Source organism: Sceloporus undulatus, chromosome 1 (genome assembly GCF_019175285.1).
Source record: "Sceloporus undulatus isolate JIND9_A2432 ecotype Alabama chromosome 1, SceUnd_v1.1, whole genome shotgun sequence".
Lineage (NCBI taxonomy): Eukaryota > Metazoa > Chordata > Lepidosauria > Squamata > Phrynosomatidae > Sceloporus > Sceloporus undulatus.
In genome coordinates, this window is record NC_056522.1 from 318,473,350 (window position 1) to 318,489,596 (window position 16,247).

Consider the following 16,247-nt stretch of genomic DNA (forward strand, 5'->3'; position numbering starts at 1 on the left):
TGCAGGGGCAGGGCATGTACACGCCTTGCAACCCTAGCATGTCATGGGCATGCCCCAGCTGCGCGGCACCATCCAGATGGTGTGCGCAGTGATGATGTGCCAGCAGCGCAGTGTCCAAATGCCACACAATTTGGTTGCTACGGTGCTGCTGTGGTGCCTCCCTGGCATCTCTTTTTGGTGCTCTGTACTGCGCCTGTATTATATTGAAGATGGGGCAAGCTTAATTTTTGCTGCTCCAGAGACTAGGGCATGGGGCAATGGTTCAGAGTACAGGAAAAGAGAGATTCCTTCTTAACATTAGGAAGAACTTCTTGAAAGTAAAAGCTGTTTGACAATGGAACACACTGCTTTGGAAAATGGAGTCTTCTTCTTTGCAGGATTTTAAACAGAGGCTGGAGTGTTTTAATTGTGTTTTTCTGCATGGCAGGCAGTTGTACTGGATAGTCTTTATGGCCTTTTCCAATTCTATGAGTCTATGATTCTAAAAATCCAGGAGAGATAAAAAATCTTTGCACTTTGAGACTTATTCTGCACAAAATTTCATGTGGCTGTTTTGAGTCAAAACCAACAGGCCTTTCTGTATGGAAAATAATATTTCCCATGCAGAAACATTAATTCTTGCACAGAAAATACTGTTTTCTGTGCAAATCAAGCATGTTTTATGTAGACTAAAGGGCGGTACACACAGGTGAGGAAATGCCACCCTTCTTTGCTGAGCAACATTGCCACAGCAACCAAATGGCACGGGAATGCTGCACAGCAAAAAAGGAGCGGCATAGAGCGGCTCCTTTTTGTGACGTGATAACGACTGTGTTGCAGCCCTTATGACGTTCCTTCCTGTAAGAGACGTGTGGGTGCTCAGACACCCACACATCATCTACACACCCACCATGTAGGCGGTTGGTGTGCGATCCCGAGCTCTAGGCATCTCCCAGTTTGTTAAGAGGGCATTTCCTAATTTAATAATAATAATAATAATAATAATAATAATAAAACCTTATTTATATACCGCCTTTCCAAAGTGATCAAAGTGGTTCACAACATCAAATATTCATTACAATACAGGGTAAAATACAGTACAAAGTAAAATAGCATCTTAAAAACATCATAACTAATCGTGATCCAGCATCTTGAAGTAACTTCTGTGAGGAGGTAGTTTTCTCAAGAAGTCAGGAGAGTATGCTAAATGGAAGAGATGTGTTTTCAAAGATTTTTTGAACACATCCAAGGTGGAACTAAGGCGAATCTCTTTCAGAAGTTTATTCCAGTAATTTGGAGCAACCTCTGTGAAGGATCTTTGGTGAGTTGATTCAAGTCTCACCTTAGGGTACTCCAATATGTACTTCCCCGAAGTTTTGAGGGTGTGAGGCGGATTGTGTAGGGAGAGGCATTCCCTCAAGTAACTCGGGCCCAAGCCATATAGGGCTTTATAGGTAATAACCAACACTTTGTATTGAGCCCGGAAGCTAATTGGCAGCCAGTGAAGAGATCTTTAAACTCAAAGCGATCCAGTATAACCTTGTTTCCAGAGACACCGAATACCTCTTCTTGTGATTCTGGCACAAGCCCAGCGTCAAGATCTCCAAACCTATTAAATCAAATCAAAGGGTTTCTTTTCAGATCAGCCTTCTTCTTTCTGCATCTCTGAACTTTGTTGTTGTTGTTAGAATCATAGGAGTATCACATGGAGGCCCTTCCATGTGGTAAACGTCACATAAGTGCTGCCCAAATGTCACGCAAGCGCCATGGGTGTGATCCCCCATGGTGCTACGGAAGTGGAATCGCAGCTCCCGCTCTGTTCCTGTCATGCACTCATAACTGGGAGAGCCTCTTGGAGCGCTTTTCTTAGTAACGATTTATGCTGTTAATAAGAAAAGCACTCCAGGAGGCTCCCCCAGTTACGAATGCATGACGGGAACAGAGCAGGAGCCGCGACTCCATTGGTTCTTGTGTGACATTTGGGCAGTGCTTGTTTACCACACAGAAGGGCCTCCATGTGATAGACTCCACAGAATCATAGAATCGTAGAGTTGGAAGGGTCCAAAATTGCATTGGCCTTTTTAGCTGCTGCATTGCACTGTTAACTCATGTTCAACTTGTGGTCTACTTGGACTCCTAGATCCCTTTCACATGTAGTCTCCTTAAGCCAGGTGTCCCCAATCCTATATCTGTGCATTTCATTTTTCCGCCCTAAGTGCAGTACCTTACATTTCTCCGTGTTGAATTTCCTTTGTTAGCTTTGGCCCAGCTATCTAGTCTATTCAGGTCATTTTGAATTTTGATCCTGTCCTCTGGAGTATTAAATGTGTGTTAAATGTCTTCAAGTCAGCCTTGACTAATGGCAACCCTGTGGATGTAATATTTCCAAACCCTCCTATCCTCCACTGCTCAATTCCTGCAAATCCATGCCCTGAATGTATCTATCTGGCTCTGGTCGTCTCGTCTTCCTATTTCCCTCTACCTTTCTGAGCATTATTGTCTTTTCTAATGAGTTGTGCTTTCTCATGATGTGGCCAAAGTATGACAGCCTCAGTTTGACCGTCTTGGCTTCCAGGGATATTTCCAGCTTGATATGCTCAAGGACCCATTTGTTTGTTGTTTTTGCTGTTCACTGTATCTTCAGCACTCTTCTCCAGCACCACATCTCAAATAACTTGATACTCTTCCTACCTGATTTATGCACTGTCCAGCTTTCACATCCATACATGGATTATTCTAACTTTAGTGTTCATTTGTATATCTTTCCTCTTTAGGATCTTGCCTACTTCTTTCATAGCTGTCCTTCCCATTCCTAGTTTTCTTCTGATTTCTCAATTGCAGTTTCCATTCTGATCAATGTTTAATCCTGGGTACAGGAACTCTTTTACTATTTTGATTTCCTCATTGTCTAGGTAGAATGTATGTATTTCTTCCGTGATCATTATTTTTATTTTCTTTATGTTCAGCATTAAGCCTGCCTCTGAATATTACAGTAAATTAAAACAAAGCAGAGTAGAAATGTACTAATGTGACTCTTGCAAATATGAATAGAAAACTTGAAAGTAAAGGAGTAGTAGCCTAGCAATCTGCTTGTGTGTGTGAGAGAGAGGAGCAATGGTGAGAAGGGCCCCTGCTTCTCCTCTGAGGATGTGATTGGTCAGTCTTTCCACAATTCCTTCCTACTCCATGTTGCTCCTGCCTCTCCACTGCTTCTTGCCCCCAAAGATGTTCCTGTGCCATTAATAGGGTGGGAAAATCTTTCTGCTAGCTTATATATCTTTGTAGGGAGGTACTTCTTTTCTGGGTTCTGCAATGAACAGTGTAAGAGATTGACTAGGAAAGTAAAAGGCAGAGCCAGCTATGGACTAGTTATAAAAAATGAGGTAGTGTCCCATTTGCCCTAAAGGATCAACACCTCCTGAACAACAGTATATATCCGTTTGAGGCTTGATGAGCTTATGATGATTGCTCACATAAATTTTTGTGTGTGACTTTTATGTTTCTTTTGTATTCTAATTAAATAGTATGAAGTGTTTCAAAGGCTACCTTTGAATTAAATGAAATGATTTCTAAGTTGCCATTTATACCTCTGCATGCCTTCTATTAATTTTGCATTGCTAACTGAGTAGGAAGTCTGTATAATCAATATTCAAATAAATGCAGATTATTCAACATCACTGCCTGGAGTACTGCACGTGTTACTTGTACTTCTTCTATTCAGCTTCTTTTAAATGTTGTAGGTTGTATCTGAAGTTCTGTATAAAGGATTAATCCGTATATCTGCTACATGAAATGAAATGAAATTTATTTTTATGGTCAATGACCAGCATAAAACAATATAAACAGTATAATATACATTCATTCATGGCATTTATTTGTTGCCTTTTGACTCAACAAGATATACAGTAAAGAAAAAGCTTTAAAAACTTTTTAGTTCAATAAATAACTAAAAGCCAATTGGAAGCAATTCAAAGTCCATTTTGAAATAATTGTAAAATCAAACAAACAGATTAAAAACAGCTTAAAAAAAAGTTTCTACCAGGCGGTGAAGACTGCTTTGTATCACAGGGCTTTGGCTCTTAAAAATTAGATGTAGTATTTTTAAGAGCCAAAGGCCCCATGAAACAAAGCAGTCTTCACTGTCTAGTGGAAGTTTTGAAGGAATGAAGCCAGCCTGATCTTCCCTGGGAGCATGTTCCAAAGGTGTGGTGCCGCTACAAAGAAAGCCCTGTAACGTGTCATTACTAGCCTAGCCTCATGGGGTTATGGGGCTCCACTGATGACCTTTAATTTCAAGGCAGGAACAGAAGCCACTTTCTGTTGCTAAAAAGGCTTCTTGACCTAAAGTGGTCCAGTGGGTCCTTCAAACATGGTGTAAATACCCCCCTACACTCCCCAGATGGCACCTGGAGGCGTTTTTGCGGGAGTGTGTGGTAGATGGGATATCACCCTCCAAGGTCTCCTGTCCACTAATGCTTCCCCTTAGGTTCTCATAGCTATGGTTATATATTATTTAGTTATAGCTCACCTTTTTCCCACTGTGGATCTCAAGGTTATTTACAACAGTCAAACAAAGTTAAAAATTCACAGCATACAAAAGTTAAAAAGCAATTAAATCATCATAAAATAAAAACTAGTTAAAAATATAAGCCACTAAAAAAAGCCCAAACAACAAATAAAAAGTAAGCAAATTATGTAAATCCTGTTTCCTTTTAAAAACAAACATATCAAGCCAATTCTCAAAAGGCCTGCCAGAATAAATAGAGTTTTACTAGTCTAAGGTGTTTATCATACGGAGCTTTTTGCAGCTCAGATCCGGGGTGACTGCAGGTCCAACGATGATGATTTACAGTACTTCATAACGTGAATGTGTTATCAGACGAGATTCCTTTCTATGGGTGCTCCTTCCATGGTGCTTCTGCAGCGATTCCAAAGTGACCCCTCATTTTGGTGAAATCGGAAAAAAGTGAATTCACAGAATTTGCTTTCAAGCTCACTTCGATTTCACTTTGAATTGGTCTGGTGTGGAAGATCACTCCGATGTCATCCCCCTTGGCCCCCTGTGTCCTGCTCCTTCATCCCCTCCTCCTCCTCCATGCCATCTCGTCCTCTCTGCCACCTTGCCACACATCCCATCATTCCCTGACTGCTCCTGCATCCCCATCTCATCCTCTCTGCCACCCTGTGACCTATCCCATCATTCCCTGACTGCTCCTTCAGCCCGATCTTGGCTCCAGTGACCCCCTGTGACCTATCCCATCATCCCCTGACTGCTCCTTCAGTCCGATCCTGGCCCCAGTGACCCCCTGTGACCTATCCCATCATCCCCTGACTGCTCCTTCAGCCTGATAAAGGATGACAGCTAAGGAGGGGGCAGGGAAGGAGGTCAGCGTCCAGACCCCCACTGAGCATGTGCAAGGATCCCAATTCAAATTGTTGAATCCACATGGTATGCACCAGTGTGGTAATACAATTTGCATTCACTCCTCTTTGCGTGAATCCACATCACATGACTTGCCTTGGATTCGATTCCCCCTCAGTTCAGAAGGGCAATGGAAGGGCAACCTGTGTGATAAAACATTCACGTTACAACGTGAATTCGCATAGCTGAACCAGTAGTCACCCTGGATCTGAGCTGCAAAAAGCCCCATGTGATAAACCTCTAAGCCTTCTGGGAAGCCAGTTCCAGAGCTTAGGAGCAGCCAGTCTCTATCCTATGTTCACATCACATATACCTGTGGTGGAACAGAAAGGGCCTCCTCAGCTGATCTCAAAGCATGGAAAGATTCCTGTAGGAGAATATGCTCCTAACCCAGCTCCCCCCCTCCCTGAGCCCTATTTTGGAACCATCCAAAGTTTGCTGTGACGAATTTAACAACTTCTTTGCGGATAAAATCTCTCGGATAAGGGCTGATCTCGACGCCAGTATTCATGCAGATCCTATAAGAGAGGCGTCCAGAGCGTCCGTGATCCCTGTTATACTGGATCATTTTGAGTTTGTTAGTACCGAGGAAGTGGACAAGATCCTTCGAAGTGTTAGGAGAACGACATGCTCCCTTGATCCCTGTCCCTCATGGCTGGCAGCTCAGGGGGGAGATGCAGTGTTAACACTCTTACACCACATTGTTAATACTTCTCTAAGAGAGGGTCAGTTTCCATCTACAGTGGTACCTCGGGATACGAAATACCCAGGTTACGAAATTTTCGGGATACGAAAAATCCTATAGGGAATTATTGTTTCGGGTTACGAATGTTTTTTTGGGTTACGAAAAAACTTTTGGTGCTTTTTTCGGCTTTTTCGCACGGAATCGCGGCTTTTCCCCATTAGCGCCTATGGCAATTCGGCTTACGAAGGCTTTTCGGGTTACGAAAGCGGCCGCGTTACGAATTAATTTCGTAACCCGAGGCACCACTGTAAATTAAAATTAGCTGTGGTCAAACCCCTGCTAAAAAAGCCCTCCTTAGACCCCCCTGATCCATAATAACTATCGGCCTATATCGCTGCTGCCTTTTTTGGGGAAGGCGATTGAGAGAGCAGTCGCTTTCCAGCTTCAATCGATCTTGGATGACACCGATTTTCTGGACCCATTTCAAACTGGCTTCCGGGCGGGCTATGGAGTTGAGACTGCTATGGTTGCCTTAGTTGATGATCTCCGTCTGAGCATGGACAGGGGAAGCGTGTCCCTGTTAGTGCTCTTGGACATCTCAGCGGCTTTCGATACCATCGACCATGGTATCCTTCTGGACCGCCTGAGGGAGTTGGGTATCGGGGGCACTGCTTTGCAATGGTTACGTTCCTACCTCTCGGGCAGGTTCCAGATGGTGGAGCTTGGGGACTGTCGCTCCGATAAGAGGGCCCTTACATCTGGTGTCCCTCAGGGAGCGATTTTGTCCCCTATGCTTTTCAACATTTACATGAAACCGCTGGGAGAGATCATCCGGAGACACGGGGCGCGGTGTTATCAGTATGCTGATGACACCCAAATAGTCTTCTCTGTGTCTCCGACTGATGCAGTAATTAAGGAAGGCATCTCTCCTCTAGATGCCTGCTTGAAGTCAGTAATGGGCTGGATGAGGGAGAACAAACTCAGTGTGAATCCAGGGAAAACAGAAGTACTGGTGATAGATTCCCCGGTTCCAGGTGGTGAGATCTGTCACCCGGTTTTGAACGGGGTCACGCTCCCCTTGAAGGACTCGGTGCGTAGCTTGGGAGTACTCCTTGACTCGTTGCTCCAGCTGACATCTCAGGTGGATGCGACGGTCAGGAGTGCTTGTCATCAGCTTTGGCTGATACGCCAGCTGCGTCCCTACCTGGACCGTAGGGACCTTGAAACTGTTGTACATGCTTTAGTAACCTCTCGATTGGATTTCTGCAACGCGCTCTACATGGGGCAACCCTTGTACCAAACCCGGAAGCTTCAATTAGTGCAGAATGTGGCAGCTAGGTTAGTCACTGGTTCTTCCAGGACTAGTCATATAATACCTATTCTGCAAGATCTTCATTGGCTGCCTATTCGCTTCCGAGCTCAATACAAGGTGTTGGTATTGACCTATAAAGCCCTAAATGGCTTGGGCCCAGGGTACTTGGAGGACCGCCTCTCCCCATACAATCCGCACTGCACACTCAGAACATCTGGAACGAAACTGTTAGAGGTCCCTAAGTCACATTTTGTGAGGACCTCACAGAGGGCTTTTGCCATCGTCGGCCCCTCCCTTTGGAACAGGCTCCCTGTAGAGCTCCGCTCCGCCGCGTCGTTAGTTTCTTTTAAAAAGAATTTAAAAACGTATTTATTTCGGCTAGCTTACCCACCTTAGATAATTATTCTTTTTCTCTGCCCCTTTGTTTATGACCTCGGACTATTGTAATTTGACCTTCCCATCTCCTGCCCCTGATATATGTAACTGTACTGATTCCTGTTCCTTTGTAGGGATGTTTTTAACTCTGTACTGTGATGTTTTTAATCTTTTGTAAGCCACCTTGATCATATTTATGGAAAGGCGGGATATAAATAAAAATTATTATTATTATTATTATTATTATTATTATTATTATTCAAAATTCCTCACCCCAATCTACAAGGTGAAGTCAATAGCATTCTGGTTAGCTACAATAGCTACTTTTTCCTTTGGGTAGCTGTCCATTTCATTTTAAAAATTTAAAACTTTATTAGTTGCCAGTTACTAAAAACTTTTTTTTGAATTAGTTGTTTTCCCATTCCACTTTGCCATTTCAAAGAACATAGTATATTTTCTAAGCAGAGGAGAAGAGATATTTGATTCAACACAGATACATTGTCCACAAAGGAAAAGAGGAATAGAAGAACTAATTCTTGAAGAAGAGTTTCCCCTGAAACGTGTCAAGCAAAACAAAGAAAGCCTTTTTGTATGAACACAGTTTATCAGCATTTGTCCATCAACACCAGAGCACATCTCTCCTCCTCTACTTATCCACAGTGTTTCTTCCTCCTCAACTTTCTCTCATCTTTTCTAAGTAGCCCACTTGTATTTTTTGAGATCTAATTGGTGCAAATATTTTCTAGGTAGTAACTCCCATCCTTTGCGAAGGATGGGATTAAGACAGATTAGGGATGGATCTGGCTAGGATTGAATTGCGATGCCTCCAGTTTGAGGATGGAGGTGTGTGATAACATCCAATTTGAAAAAAAATTCCCCAGAATTTCAGTTCACCCTGAGGCTGGGTGATAATCTCCAGAATGATAGGGTTCAAGGATCTTTTCTTTCCTGATTTTTTTTGATCCATCATGGGAGCAACACACTCCTTCAGCAGGGTGTCAAAAGATCTGAAATGTCATCATGCCCTGATTCATCCCAGTTTCCTAATAATTTCTATGATAGATTGCAGCATATCACCACGCTGATTTTATAGGACTGTACTTCACAACACTGATGTTGTGTGACAGGTTCCTCAAATTAAACATTCAGCCCATTGCAGCAAAACAACAAGATGGAACCCGAATGATACCAAGGTTTCCTTTGTGATTAATTCTGTATAGGATTCTGAGCAAACAAATGGTTGGCATTCTGACAACATTGGTCACCTTTTTAAAGGGATAATTGAAGCTCATCCCATCTCTTACCACTCAGGTGTTCTCACAACTTCTGTCAAACCACTGCATACAGGGTGGCATGTATGCTTTTTCTTTTTACATATGAGAATCTCTGATCTTGCCATAGTATGAGGGAAGTAGTGATGTTCAAGTATTCCTTGTTACAACAAACGTTTGGACTTTTTGAACATTCCTATCAAAAAGTTTTTTAAAACTAAGAGTATTTTTTTTTTAAAAAAAGCTGTTGACAGAAATGCTCTAAGGGTTCAGCTAGATAAATATAGCCTGGCCATCCCATGTTATTTCCCTTATTTCCCACAGTAAAAAGAGGCTTAGTAGCTTTAGTATATAGGAGAATACTCATATGATCTCACCTTAACTGAATATGGTAACTGTAACATTATTTCCTATTAGGTTCACGTGCTTTGTGTGTGTTAAATCCAGCCTAAACACTTTTCAAATTACCTAACAGCTTTCTAAAACATGCAGTGTAGCCAAGTATTTTGTTGCCATTTAGAACATCATTGAGAAACAAGTTGCCAAGCAAAAGCTTTCCTTGTATTATTTCATATCATTCATGTTCCGTCTTGTTTGTATATGTTAATGCAATTGGAAGTACTGACCCAAGCAAACATAACATTTATATGTTGTTAACAGATGTTTATTTATGTGTTATTGTGCCAGCAGAATGAGGAAACTCCTTTCAGACTGCTCACAGTAAGAATAATAAGAGCCAGAAACATCCAGAAGGCAGACACATGTGAGTATCTTTAGTGTCAATAGATATTCCATATTTCTATATACAGCATTATTTGTTGGCATGTAGTCCACAGAAATGGGCTTCTATGGGCTTGTTGTATTTGGATTATTGCTGCCATAATCCATCACTGTTAGCTATGCTGATTAGGAGTGATGGGAATTGCAGGACAAAAACATCTGGAGAGCTATCTGATCACTCTAATGTAGGTATAGTTTTTTGTGGGTTTTTCGGGCTAAGTGGCCATGTTCTAGTAGAGTTTCTTTCTGACGTTTTGCCAGCATCTGTGGCTGGCATCTTCAGAGAAATGTAGGTAGTTAGGGGCTGTGCAGACTGCCCCTAAGGGATGGCCTGTAACCGCCCCTTTTACAGCCAGATTGGGGCTGTGGCAACCACATGCTGCGGCCTTGGTCTAGCCTTTCTAGAGTGCAAAAAGGAGCCACAAAAAGCAGCTCCTTTTTGCACCCTGCAGGGTACGATAGCCATGGCGCTGTGGCTTTATGGACCCAGTGTCAGAGAAGTGCTGTGAAACTGTGCGCCATGTGGAGTGGCACGTGGTGTCATGCTACCCTGGGGGCGGAGTCGGGGCATGCGTCATGTGGATGTCATGCCCCGACTCTGCCCCCAAGCTGCCCTTTAGGGCATAGGGCTTTAGATACTGTACCCAGTATGGGTGTATTGCATGTTGTTTCTCTCCTCTTGCCTCTTTGTCATTACACAAGCACACTTCCTGTGCTGTGAGGTCATTATGTCATGTGTTCCCTTTGCTTCTGCTCTTCATATTTAGCTGCTGTTGGTAATGCTGGGGAAGCATGTAATACACCTTTAGCATAGCATTAATTTACATCAGTGTAGTCATGCTGAATCCTACAGTTGCGTAATGGATGCCAAGGCTTGAGCTCACTCTTTGTGCAGTGGTTGAACTGCTCACCCTCCACCAAAGCAAAAATTAGTGGGCTGTGTGAGTGTTAAAGGAATGGTTAGATGCGCTTGGGACTGTGCTTTTGTAACATTTGATAAAGGACAACTGTATGCACAAATATTTTTACACTAAACATTGGTTTTGCCCTATGTGTTGCTCTAAAAAGACAAGTAACTGTGGCTAAATTTTACAAGAGTAAGACTGAGAATGTTTTAACTGCCATTTTTACAGTGGTGAAGAGCTTTTTCTGATAAGGGTTGCATTTACTATGGGGTAATTTACTGGGTGGGTTCACAGTAGTCCCCTTTCACTCTTCCTCATTTTGTTTCATTCTGGTCCAATACACACTGCATAAATTATCTGGTTTGAGACCACTTTAATTGACTTGGCTCAGTGGTAGGGAATCCTGGGAATTGTAGTTTATTGTGAAATCAGAGCTCTCTGACAGAGGGGCTCGACAGACCGCCCCTTTGGAGCGGCATCCTGCATCCCCTTTCAGTGCCAGATCAGGGCTGCAGCAACTACACACTGTGGCTCTAATATGGCACTTTGCTAGTACTAAAAGGAATGGTAAAATGCAGCTCCTTTTAGTGCCAGCAAAAAACTGCCCTTGCTGTGGTGGTGGTGGCTTTTTGGTGCAGTGTGTTTAAATGCTGTGCCAATGGAGCACAATGATACCCTCTATTGTGCGGTTGGGTGAGCAGCATGACGCCAGTGTAGGGGTGGCATTGTGGCTGCCGATGTGCATATGCTATGCCCCCACACTGGCCCTACACCGGCATATGACACTGGTCTGTTTAGTTCCAGAGAAAGCAAAATGTCTCACAAAACTATAGTCCCCAGAATTCCCTACCATTGAGCCAGGGCAGTTAGACCAGCCTCATTTGGAAATGAAAAATGGCCAAGAGAATAGCCTTTCTCTGACTTTTTGTTTTGTCTGTGGTCATCTTGACCATAGAGATAAATGCAGAGAAACCATAACTTCTAGCAGTCTCAATTTAGCAGGGAGCTAATTAAGTTATGATCCTTTATGGAGCACTGAGCCAGGCCAGTTAAAGTGATCTAAAATTGATTATTTCTGCAGTGTATTTCAGACCTTAGTCTCCTTGATACTCCCTATGGATTTTTAATATATTTCACCTGAAGTGGACCCTTCAACTATATGTACTTTGAATTTCATTTCTGAGGAAAGTCAGTAAACCCTAATGCAGTTTCCCCATTAAATGGGTGCTTTTATAAATAGAGGTGTGTGTGTATAGGGTTCCCCTTCACCTTCATCCCTCTGTGTGGCCTCAAAATCTCCTCTACCTTCATCAACACTGCTGCATTTGTTGTTAATAATTGGAGGTAAATGATGGGACAATTCTTGTTCATTGATAATAATAATAATAATAATAATAATAATAATAATAATAAATTTTTTATTTATATCCCGCCCTTCCTATGATCAGGGCGGCTTACATCAAGTTAAAAACAACAATCCACATAATACAAAAAATAAAATAAAATAAAATAAAAAAAATTAAAAAAATTAAAATACAAACCATCAAACTATTCAATAAAATAACAGACGGAAAAAAGCCCCATAGCCCAGCCTCTTGGCCACGGAAGAGGAGGGAGGCCCACAGGATTTTTATTCGGGGAATGCCTGTTGAAACAGGAAGGTTTTCAAGTCCTTCCTGAATTGGGCCAGGGTGGTGGACGAGCGGAGCTCAGTGGGCAGCGTGTTCCAAAGGGCTGGGGCAGCTGTAGAGAATGTACTCCGTGTGGTGGAGGCTAACCTAGCCCCAGGCACCTTCAGTAATTGCTGCCCAGACGTTCTGAGGGTGCGAGGCGGAATGTACGGGAAGAGGCGGTCCTTTAGGTATCCTGGGCCCAAGCCATTTAGGGCTTTATAGGTAATCACCAACACCTTATATTGAGCTCAGAAGCGGATGGGCAACCAATGGAGGTCTTTCAGCACCGGTGTTATATGTCTGGTCCTGGGAGCACCAGTGACCAGCCGGGCTGCCATATTCTGCACCATTTGCAGCTTCCGAGTTTGGTATAAGGGTTGCCCCATGTAGAGTACATTGCAGAAATCCAGTCTCGAAGTTACCAGAGCATGTACAACAGTTTCTAGGTCCCTCTGGGCCAGGTATGGGCGCAGCTGGCGAATCAGCCGAAGCTGATAACAGGTGCTCTTGACCGTCGCATTCACCTGAGCTGTCAGGTGGAGCGACGAGTCAAGAAGCACTCCCAAGCTGCGCACGGAGTCCTTCACAGGGAGCGTGACCCCGTTCAGGACAGGTGGAACCACCGCCATTCCTGGACCAGGAGAACCTATCACTAGTACCTCCGTTTTCTCTGGATTCAACTTGAGTCGGTTTTCCCTCATCCAGCCCATTACTGACTCTAGACAGGCCACGAGAGGAGAGACGCCATCCCCAGTCACTGCATCAGTCGGAGACATAGAGAAAATGATTTGGGTGTCATCAGCGTACTGATAACCCCGTGCCCCATGTCTCCGGATGATCTCTCCCAGCGGTTTCATGTAAATGTTAAAAAGCATGGGAGACAGAATGGCTCCTTGAGGGACCCCGGTTTTAAGGGGCCTCTCGTCAGAGCACACGTCTCCCAGCTGCACCATCTGGGACCTCCCGGAGAGGTAGGAGCAGAACCACTGGAGCGCAGTGCCCCCGATCCCCACCTCTGCCAGGCGCCCCAGAAGGATACCATGGTCTATGGTATCGAAAGACGCTGAGATGTCCAAGAGCACCAACAGGGACACGCTTCCCCCGTCAATGCTCAGATGGAGATCATCGACCAGGGCGACCATGGCCGTCTCAACCCCGTAACCAGCCCAGAAGCCAGTTTGAAATGGGTCCAGATAATCCGTTTCATCCAAGACCGCCTGAAGCTGGATCGCAACTGCTCTCTCGATCACCTTTCCCAAAAATGGTAGCAGCGAAACAGGCCGATAATTATTATGTACCAGGGGGTCGAGGGAGGGCTTTTTTAAAATAGGTTTTACAATGGCCAATTTAAGTTGTGATGGAAATAGCCCATCCCTCAGAGATGTGTTAATTATCCGGCGTAACAATGATGTTACCGCCGGTCCCCCCTGGGCCGCTAACCACGAGGGACAGGGATCAAGAGAGCAGGTTGTTTTCCGAACACTTCCGAGGATCTTGTCCACATCATCGGTACTCACCAACTCAAACTGATCCAGTTTAACATAGTCCACGGAGGCTCTGGACACTTCTACCCTAGGTTCTGCTATAATGTCGGCGTTCAGACCTTCGCTTATATGAGAGGTTTTATCCGCGAAAAAGTCGTTAAACAGGTCACAGCAGGCCTTAGAAGGTTCAAGGATCTGGTTCAGGGCGGGAGGGAGCTGAGTTAGCTCCCTGACCACCCTGAACAACTCTGCCGGACGTGACTCAGCGGACGCAATACGAGCACCATAGAACGAGTTCTTTGTTGCTCGTATTGCCTCTCCGTAGTCCTTTAACAGTTGCTCTAGGAGAGTCTTGTCGTCTAAGCGAAGGTGTTTCCGCCAACGGTACTCTAGCCGTCGCAGAGCCCGCTTCCTTGCCCGGAGATCTTCCGTATACCAGGGCTTACATTTGGAAGCAGGCCTGAGAGGGCGCTTGGGAGCGATCCTGTGTATAGCCCTAGAAAGACCGGTATTCCAGATACCGGTGAGGGCATCAACAGAGTCGCTGTCATTTCCAACCGTGAGCCCCTCTAAGGCTTCTTGGAACCTCTCAGGTTCCATCAGCCTTCGAGGGTGGACCATTCTAACAGGTCCACCACCCCCGGGGGGGATCTGGGTAGAGGCCTTGATTTTCACCTCTACCAGGAAATGATCCGTCCATGACAGGGAGGAAACATTAGCTATTTCCACCCACGAATTTTCCGCCTCCGAACAGATGTTATCCCCAGCCCAGGCATTCCCCGCATCCCTATCCTCCCCCCACCCTCCTATGGCTATTAATGGAGCAGAGGTTAGCCACCACAGGCATCCCGGTGCTCCCCAGTCCGTGGGCGGCACTCCCGGGGCGGTGCGCAGATGCGCACCTCCGACACCCCGGGAGGAGGCTGCCCGGCAGAAGGTGCAGCTCTGGTGCCGTCGGTGGTCCGGCGAGGAGGCAAAAGGGGGCGTGTCAAGGAGGGACCGGTTGCCCGGCTTTATACCCGCCGTTCTCACCTGGCGGGCTCCTCCCTGCTTCTCCCCAGGTGTTCCTTAAAGGCCTACTCGCTTCCTGGCCGCCAAACGCCAAAGCCAGAAGCCAAGCCCAGAGTCTTACGAGAGTCCCGCCGCGGTGCTCCCCAGTCCGTGGGTGGCACTCCCGGGGCAGTGCGCAGATGCGCACCTCCGACACTGTGATGGGATAATCACAGGATAATCGTCATGTCATCTGGTAATCTTCATGCAATTGTGCGATGAAGATGGGAGCATTGTGCTTCGTTCCTGTCCTCCTGTCATTACCCCTCTTATAATCTATATTGTGTGAGAATGTGTGTGTGTGAGAGGGAATAGGAATAGGCTAGGCATGGGCTGTCTTGCAATGCTGTCAGAAGTCATTCTTTGCACAATAAGCCAGCTACTGTTGAGAGACCTGAGGAGAAACTGGACGCTGGACAGAGGTTTTACAAGATAATGAAATTTCCGTCCTCCTTTTAGACAATTTGTATATAGTTTGATTAGGAGTTTTATTCTTCCAGAAAGTAATGTTACATTACTGTCTGATATGACAGGTCTGCACATGAATGATTTCCAATTTTGTTTGGCTGCTGTTTAATATATTAGTTCAATTTTCATATAAAACATAATGCCAAATAGACATAATTATGAGTGCTTCTTAATCACATTTTTTTTTGGCATTTTGGTACAAGTCATAGAATCATAGAGTTGGAAGAGTCCACAAGGGCCATCCATTTCAACCTCCTGCCATGCAGGAACTCCCAATCAAAGCATCCCCGACAGATGGCCATCCAGCCTCTGTTTAAAGACCTCTAAGGAAGGAGACTCCACTACACTCCGAGGGAGTGTGTAAATAGTATTAAAGGATCTATACTCTGAACAAACAGCATGGTAGATGAAAATGTCTTTTTCTATGAAATTTACCCCATGAGGCTAAAAAGTGGAATTTTAACAGGATAAAAGTGTCTTTGTCTAGTACTTATCACATGATGTCAGGTCCGTCCTGCTGCCACCCTGCATTCTATTTGTGGAGCAAAACCCATCAGTGAGCTCTTAATCTCAGTATTATAGCACAGCTGCATGGGTGTGAAAAGCCTCTTCATTTCAATTCTGGCAATACAGCATTCATGTGGCACGATGGGTCCTGATTCTCCTCTACTCTCCTGATCCCCCTCCCTTTTCCAAGGCAGGCTAATTCCGTACCTGTTGAGGTCTTTTATTTTTATCTTTGCTGTGTTTGTATACTTATGGCAAAAGGATAAAATAACAATAATTTTAATAGTTTTTGCTGTACAGTAATAACACAAACATAGCAGAATTAAAAATAAATAA

At 44.5% G+C, this 16,247-nt stretch overlaps 1 protein-coding gene across 1 annotated transcript in view; it reads left to right on the forward strand.

Moving 5' to 3' along the window:
* The first annotated feature begins 1,170 nt into the window (after window positions 1-1,170).
* Window positions 1,171-16,247, forward strand: part of LOC121926840 (cytosolic phospholipase A2 epsilon-like) — a 68,721-nt gene continuing 53,644 nt past the window's right edge. Inside the window, 2 exon segments of the mRNA XM_042460191.1 lie at window positions 1,171-1,300; window positions 9,735-9,807. Of these exon segments, the coding sequence (XP_042316125.1) occupies window positions 1,187-1,300; window positions 9,735-9,807 (187 nt within the window). The 5' untranslated portion in view covers window positions 1,171-1,186.